This window comes from Littorina saxatilis, linkage group LG4 (genome assembly GCF_037325665.1).
Source record: "Littorina saxatilis isolate snail1 linkage group LG4, US_GU_Lsax_2.0, whole genome shotgun sequence".
NCBI lineage: Eukaryota > Metazoa > Mollusca > Gastropoda > Littorinimorpha > Littorinidae > Littorina > Littorina saxatilis.
Window position 1 is genome coordinate 56040545 of NC_090248.1, and position 8272 is coordinate 56048816.

Sequence of the window (8272 nt, forward strand, 5' to 3'; positions counted from 1 at the left end):
TGCAACCAGTGCCTTTTTACGAAAGTAATTCATTCATTAAACAAAAACGCAACTCATCACGGCATGCAGTCAGAGTGTTTGCGTTTCGATATCTGACGAAGCGGATGGATCATTTGGTAAAGGTGTGTGTGTGTGAAAGTCTGGCCAGCTCTGAGAACTGTTTTCACGAGAAGGAGTGTTCCGTGAAGACTTATATAGCTACAATTGTATGTGCCTATGGTCAGAAAGAACAAACCAACAAACTTAAACACACACACACACACACACACACACACACACACACACACACACACACACACACACACACACACACACTCACACACACACACACACACTGACTCACACACACACACACATACACACACACATACACACACACACAGAAACATCCACAAACACGAGCAAATCAACCGATCGAGATAGCAACCAAGCGACCGATCAGCCATGTAAACGACATTCATTCCTGTTTCAGGTGAGCTCAGGACGATAAGAACTCTGTGTCTGAGCAAGATCCTGTGTGAGAATGCGGACCAGGAGTACATTCAAGCCAACCCTTTCAAACCGCCAAACAAAGACAGGTAATTAAGGGGCTCCGCTCACATGTGCAACTTCAGCAGGACCGACGACGCACCGCAGATAATCCCAGCCCGCTACACGTTGCATGAAAGGAAAACAGGCCAAGTACTCGTCATAATCCCTATTGCGGCATAAATAATAGGCAGTGCGTCGTCTGTGCCGCTGAAACTGCGCAGGTATATTCTGCCCATAAGCTAAAGTCACAGAAACCGATGGCATGCGCGGAGGCGTTTTACTTTCAATTTAAACTTTTGTGTGATCAATTATTCTGTACCTAGACTCTAAGGTAACAGGTTAGTACTATGATAGAGAACCGTGCGATACATCTGCGGCAGCCTGTCTGATAACGTAAGGCCAAAATAAGGCTCTTTTGTAAAGATAAACTCAGCAAAAATCATCACGCTCATAAGAAAATACCTATCTAAATCCGCCACTGTCAGTTTTAGGCATGTCTGTAGTGAAACTACAGGGGAAGCAGCTGCTACTGGAAGGGTATCTATTATGTGTTAGAGAGTACAAACTCTCAGACCATCGGAAACCATTGCCATGTTTCTTGAGTTAATCACTTTCTCTATATATGATACAGGAAGACTTGTTTTGAGAATGTGAAGGCTCAGAAGGTATGCAAAAGCTCTTTGTGGGTTGTTATGCAGTTTTGCTGATTGAAAATGTTGCTGTCAGCTCTTTATCTCATGTCTATCCCGTGGTAACAGCCAGGCAGTTTGCAACTTTTAACTAAAATGAGAGAGGCAGATAATTGTTCAGAAACTAAAGAAGTTTGTTTGCGTTTTTCTCAAAACATCAAAAAATGACATAGGCAATTATCTTATGAGCTTGACGAAATGTGTTGCAACCATGTTCACAGCCAAACGAAAACATTACGACGTCGTCACGGAATGTTGGCATAACTCGTTTTACACAGCCTTTCAGGAGAAGGCCAACACTGATTATGTTTTATTATGTTTACATTTGAACCTGGTATGGATAGAAAGATAAAAGAAAGTTTAATCATGTATTGTCGATCAGAGAATATTTCTCATGTAGAATTATTTACTTAATCAAAGAACAAAAACATCAAACTCGCCAAGAATCGGGTTACGCCAAAATTCCGTGACGACGTCGAGTCTGGTTTAGTTTCCGTGTCATTTCATTCGAACTGTCCATGCCATTAAAGGCACTTCGTATGTTAAATTTTCCAAGTTGTGTATGTCTATCCTACATTTTCATCATTTTGTATTGGTACATTACGTTCTTGTCATTTCACTTTTTGGGGTACCCTTATTTGAGCGCCGGTGCACGGATGATGATTTATGAAAGACTTTACTTGGATGTTGTGAGAAGGACCGTAAACCAGTGACTTAACCTTTGCCGTGCTTCCTGGGTTCACCTGTACCCAGAGACACACTAAAATCATTGTAACTCTGGAACCATTAAAGGTATCGTTTTGAAATTTTAAGTATCTCTCACACACCTAATTTGCTCTCTGTCTGCAAATTTTTAGTGTGTACATGACAAAACATCAGAATTAATTGATTATGATAATTTACATAAACACTACCGATGGCGCGGGTTCACACATACCCATACTTTTAAAGAGTAGTAGTGATTGTAACTATCCCTCTGCCGACGGCGCGGGTTCTGCTACACCCATAATTACCAAAGCGGCGGAACAGTGTCTGTCTGCCTGTTTGTCTCCAAGAGACTGTCTGTCTCTCTGTTTGTCTGTCCGTATCTCTCTGTCTGTATGTCTGTTGTCAGTTGCTCTGTCTGTCTGTCTATCCGTCTATCCGTCTATCTGACTGTCTGTCTATCTGACTGTCTGTCTCTCTCTCTCTCTGTCTGTCTCTCTCTCTGTCTGTCTCTGTCTGTCTCTCTCTCTTAGTCTCTCTCTCTGTCTCTCTCTCTTAGTCTCTCTCTCTGTCTCTCTTAGTCTCTCTCTCTCTCTTTCTTAGTCTCTCTCTTTCTTTCTTAGTCTCTCTCTCTCTTAGTCTCTCTCTCTCTCTTTCTTAGTCTCTCGCTCTCTCTCTTTCTTAGTCTCTCTCTCTCTTTCTTAGTCTCTCTCTCTCTCTCTCTCTCTCTCTCTTTCTTAGTCTCTCTCTCTCTCTCTCTCTTAGTCTCTCTCTCTCTCTTTCTTAGTCTCTCTCTCTCTTAGTCTCTCTCTCTTTCTTAGTCTCTCTTTCTCTCTCTCTTTCTTAGTCTCTCTCTCTCTCTCTTTCTTAGTCTCTCTCTGTCTTTTTTAGTCTCTCTCTCTCTTTCTTAGTCTCTCTCTCGCTTTCTTAGTCTCTCTCTCTCTTTCTTAGTCTCTCTCTCTCTAGCTCTTTCTTAGTCTCTCTCTCTCTCTCTTTCTTAATCTCTCTCTCTTTCTTAGTCTCTCTTTCTCTCTCTCTTTCTTAGTCTCTCTCTCTCTCTTTCTTAGTCTCTCTCTCTCTCTCTTTCTTAGTCTCTCTCTCTCTCTTTCTTAGTCTCTCTCTCTCTCTTTCTTAGTCTCTCTCTCTTTCTTAGTCTCTCTCTCTCTCTTTCTTAGTCTCTCTCTCTCTCTTTCTTAGTCTCTCTCTCTCTCTCTTTCTTAGTCTCTCTCTCCCTTTCTTAGTCTCTCTCTCTCTCTCTTAGTCTCTCTCTCTCTTTCTTAGTCTCTCTCTCTCTCTCTCTCTCTCTTAGTCTCTCTCTCTTTCTTAGTCTCTCTTTCTCTCTCTTAGTCTCTCTCTCTCTTTCTTAGTCTCTCTCTCTCTTTCTTAGTCTCTCTCTCTCTCTCTTTCTTAGTCTCTCTCTCTCTTTCTTAGTCTCTCTCTCTCTCTCTCTCTTAGTCTCTCTCTCTCTTTCTTAGTCTCTCTCTCTCTCTCTCTCTCTCTTAGTCTCTCTCTTTCTTAGTCTCTCTTTCTCTCTCTTAGTCTCTCTCTCTCTCTTTCTTAGTCTCTCTCTCTCTTTTTTAGTCTCTCTCTCTCTCTTTCTTAGTCTCTCTCTCTCTCTTTCTTAGTCTCTCTCTCTCTCTCTCTTAGTCTCTCTCTCTCTCTCTCTCTTAGTCTCTCTCTCTTTCTTAGTCTCTCTCTCTCTATTTCTTTGTCTCTCTCTCTCTCTTTCTTAGTCTCTCTCTCTCTCTTTCTTAGTCTCTCTCTCTCTTTCTTAGTCTCTCTCTCTCTCTTTCTTAGTCTATCTCTCTCTTTCTTAGTCTCTCTCTCTCTTTCTTAGTCTCTCTCTCTCTTTCTTAGTCTCTCTCTCTCTTTATTTGTCTCTCTCTCTCTATCTTTCTTAGTCTCTCTCTCTCTTTCTTTCTTAGTATCTCTCTCTCTCTCTTTCTTAGTCTCTCTCTCTCTCTCTCTTAGTCTCTCTCTCTTTCTTAGTCTCTCTCTCTCTTTCTTAGTCTCTCTCTCTTTCTTAGTCTCTCTCTCTCTCTTTCTTAGTCTCTCTCTTTCTTAGTCTCTCTCTCTCTCTCTTTCTTAGTCTCCCTCTCTCTCTTTCTTAGTCTCTCTCTCTCTCTTTCTTAGTCTCTCACTCTCTTTCTTAGACTCTCTCTCTCTCTTTCTTAGTCTCTCTCTCTCTCTCTTTCTTAGTCTCTCTCTCTTTCAGTTAGTCTCTCTCTCTCTCTTTCTTAGTCTCTCTCTCTCTTTCTTAGTCTCTCTCTCTCTCTCTCTCTCTCTCTCTCTCTTTCTTAGTCTCTCAGTCTCTCTCAGTCTCTCCCTCCCCCTCCCCCTCCCCCTCTCCCTCCCCTGCAAGAGGTCGGTGAAGGGAGAAACTCGATGCAACCACTGAAGTAGCGCTGTGGGTTTCCCTGAACCCACCCCGTCGTTAGAGAAATAAACGGTAAAAACCCTCTTTCAAATGTATGGGTTCAGACAAACCCGCATCGTCGTTAGAGGAATAAACGGTAAAAACCCTCTTTCAAATGTATGGGTTCAGACAAACCCGCATCGTCGTTAGAGGAATAAACGGTAAAAACCCTCTTTCAAATGTATGGGTTCAGACAAACCCGCATCGTCGTTAGAGGAATAAACGGTAAAAACCCTCTTTCAAATGTATGGGTTCAGACAAACCCGCATCGTCGGGAGTGTGTAGTCAAAAGCGGCATCCGGCAAAGGTTAATTACACATACACAAAAGGGGATACTTATTTTGTCAGTGGCAGTGATCATTTTGACAACAAAAAAAAGGGAAAAGGGGGAGCGAGAGAAAAAACAAAAACCTCTAAATTAAAGAACAACAACCACGCACAAATAACATTCCAACAAAACAAAAAACAAGGCAGCTAAGACTGTATACTAATCTCTGTTGTTGTTTTTCAGCAACCCCCTCCATCGGTGTTCCGACATTGCTGACATCAATATGAGTTTCTTCAGTAATGACGTCATCAATAAAGCTGAATAGTCTAGGAAGGGATCCTTGGAAATAAAATGTGGAGAGAGAATAACAGAAAAAGAAGTGTGTGTGTGTGTGTGTGTGTGTGTGTGTGTGTGTGTGTGTGTGTGTGTGTGTGTGTGTGTGTGTGTTTGTTTATGTGTGTGTGTTTGTTTATGTTTGTTTGTGTTTGTGTTAGTGTGCGTTTGTTTCTGTGTCATTTTATTCAAACAGTCCATGCCAGTTAAGGCCATTCACTTGAATTTCTGGATCACCTTTTGGATTAGGGATTTCTTTTACAGGGATCAAGTGACCGCCGTTCAAATAAGGGTTCCCTCAAAACAGACCAGACAAAAACGGAATGGACCAATACAAAATCGACGCAAAATCCCGATAGATAAAACGTTGCAACTTTTACATACGAGAAGAAAGTCGAATCAATTATCTACCCAAAAATTGTTTAGCTAGCGTACTAATTTGGTGTGCTATCCTAGTCCTACTGATGAAGGTGTCGATTGCATGAGCGGTCAAAAACGGGAGGGTTTTTTCCTCAATGTTGAGGGTTATCATGACAAAAAGCTCTGTATTTCAGCAATGACTTGTTGAATTGTTTGAAACTTTCGGAGTATTTTGCCTACATACTAGGCGTACTTTTAGTACAATTTGTATTACATTTAGTCAAGTTTTGACTAAATGTTTTAACGTAGAGGGGGGAATCGAGACGAGGGTCGTGGTGTATGTGTGTCTGTCTGTCTGTGTGGGTGTAGAGCGATTCAGACTAAACTACTGGACCGATCTTTATGAAATTTGACATGAGAGTTCCTGGGTATGATATTCTCAGATTTTTTTTCATTTTTTTGATAAATGTCTTTGATGACGTCATATCCGGCTTTTCGTGAAAGTTGAGGCGGCACTGTCACGCTCTCATTTTTCAACCAAATTGGTTGAAATTTTGGTCAAGTAATCTCCGACGAAGCCCGGACTTCGGTATTGCATTTCAGCTTGGTGGCTTAAAAATTAATTAATGACTTTGGTCATTAAAAATCTAAAAATTGTAAAAAAGAAAATATATCTTTTAATAAAACGATCCAAATTTACATTCCTCTTATTCTCCATCATTTTCTGATTCCAAAAACATATAAATATGTTATATTTGGATTAAAAACAAGCTCTGAAAATTAAAAATATAAAAATTATGATCAAAATAAAATTTTCGAAATCAATTTAAAAACACTTTCATCTTATTCCTTGTCGGTTCCTGATTCCAAAAACATATAGATATGATATGTTTGGATTGAAAACACGCTCAGAAAGTTAAAACGAAGAGATGTACAGAAAAGCGTGCTATCCTTCTCAGCGCAACTACTACCCCGCTCTTCTTGTCAATTTCACTGCCTTTGCCATGAGCGGTGGACTGACGATGCTACGAGTATACGGTCTTGGTGCGTTGCATTGCGTTCAGTTTCATTCTGTGAGTTCGACAGCTACTTGACTAAATGTTGTATTTTCGCCTTACGCGACTTGTTACATTTAGTCAAGTTTTAACTAAATGTTTTAACAAAGAGGGGGAATCGAGACAAGAGAACAAGTCGCGTAAGGCGAAAATACAACATTTAGTCAAGTAGCTGTCGAACTCACAGAATGAAACTGAACGCAATGCAATTTTTCAGCAAGACCGTAATTACACTCGTAGCATCGTCAGTCCACCGCTCATGGCAAAGGCAGTGAAATTGACAGGAAGAGCGGTTTAGTAGTTGCGCTGAGAAGGATAGCACGCTTTTCTGTACCTCTCTTCGTTTTAATTTTCTGAGCGTGTTTTCAATCCAAAAATATCATATCTATATGGTTTTGGAATCAGGAATCGACAAGGAAAACATGAACGTGTTTTTAAATTGATTTCGACAATTTAATTTTGATAATAATTTTTATATTTTTAATTTTCAGAGCTTGTTTTTAATCCAAATATAACATATTTATATGTTTTTGGAATCAGAAAATGATGGAGAATAAGATGAACGTAAATTTGGATCGTTTTATAAATGTTTATTTTTTTTTACAATTTTCAGATTTTTAATGACCAAAGTCATTAATTAATTTTTAAGCCACCAAGCTGAAATGCAATACCGAAGTCCGGGCTTCATCGAAGATTACTTGACCAAAATTTCAACCAATTTGGTTGAAAAATGAGAGCGTGACAGTGCCGCCTCAACTTTTATGAAAAGCCGGATATGACGTCATCAAAGACATTTATCAAAAAAATGAAAAAAACGTTCGGGGATATCGTACCCAGGAACTCTCATGTCAAATTTCATAAAGATCGGTCCAGTAGTTTAGTGTGAATCGCTCTACACACACACACAGACACACACACAGACACACACACACGCACATACACCATGACCCTCGTCTCGATTCCCCCCTCTACGTTAAAACATTTAGTCAAAACTTGACTAAATGTAAAACGTACACTCATCTAAGAGAGCAAAACATGTCAGTTTCTTGCAAGTGAAGGACAAATTCGATTTCTTCCAAAACGTGGACCGAGTGGTTACGTCCCTTGAATGAGAAGGGGAGGATTTTAGGATGAAGCACATTTCTCAGTTTCTTAAACAAATTCGGTTGAACGAATTTGACCCCATGAAAGTAAAGTATCTAAGGTTGATCATAAGTGCTATGGAAGGGGCTGGGGGGGGGGGGGGGGGGGGGGGGGGGATTTTCAGTATAGGGTTAATACAAAATCAACAAGACCGAATACGAAATCTGAGGTCGGGAGTAATCTGAAGTCGTTACATCGGTCGCAATCAATCAAGTCGCTGCCTGCGATAGCAGATAATTACTTCATGTGTCCTTGAGTTTTTAGTATTCACTATCATTGTCTTTCCTCATCGGCGAGGACTTGGTGTAGAAAGCAATAATTGTTTCTGAAAACCCTCTCTCTCTCTCTCTCACCTCTCTAACGACTAAGTTGGTGTACAATTTGGTTCGTTCGTTCGTTCTCCCTCTCTCTCTCTTCTCTCACCTCTCTAACGACTAAGTTGGTGTACAATTTGTGCGAGTGCAGAGACATAGATTGTATGAGGGTGCGTAAAAGAGAAAATGTATAATATGCTTCCACAAGCACACTAATGTTTGTTATACTTTTCCCTACGTGACTGTGTTTTATTTGATTTCTTTTTTATTCTTCATACTTGTTCTTTGTTTGATGTGTGTATTATAGTATGGACTAGCTGTAAGAAAGGACCATATGGACCTAATGCTATCATCCCTCAATAATAAAGTTTTCGAGTTCGAGTTCGAGTTCGAGTTCTCTCTCTTTTTGCTAATTACTGCGGTTGTGGATATAATCAAATACTGTTTCTACAATAAGT

The 8272-nt window shown here is 40.2% G+C and overlaps 1 protein-coding gene across 1 annotated transcript in view; it reads left to right on the forward strand.

Annotated features, from left to right (window-relative positions):
- LOC138965151 (peroxidase-like protein 3) overlaps positions 1-4974 on the forward strand; it is a 47306-nt gene extending 42332 nt beyond the window's left edge. The window contains exons 5-6 of the mRNA XM_070337277.1: positions 473-578; positions 4853-4974. Of these exons, the coding sequence (XP_070193378.1) occupies positions 473-578; positions 4853-4934 (188 nt within the window). The 3' untranslated portion in view covers positions 4935-4974. The remainder of the gene's footprint in view (positions 1-472; positions 579-4852) is intronic.
- The last annotated feature ends 3298 nt before the right edge of the window (positions 4975-8272 follow it).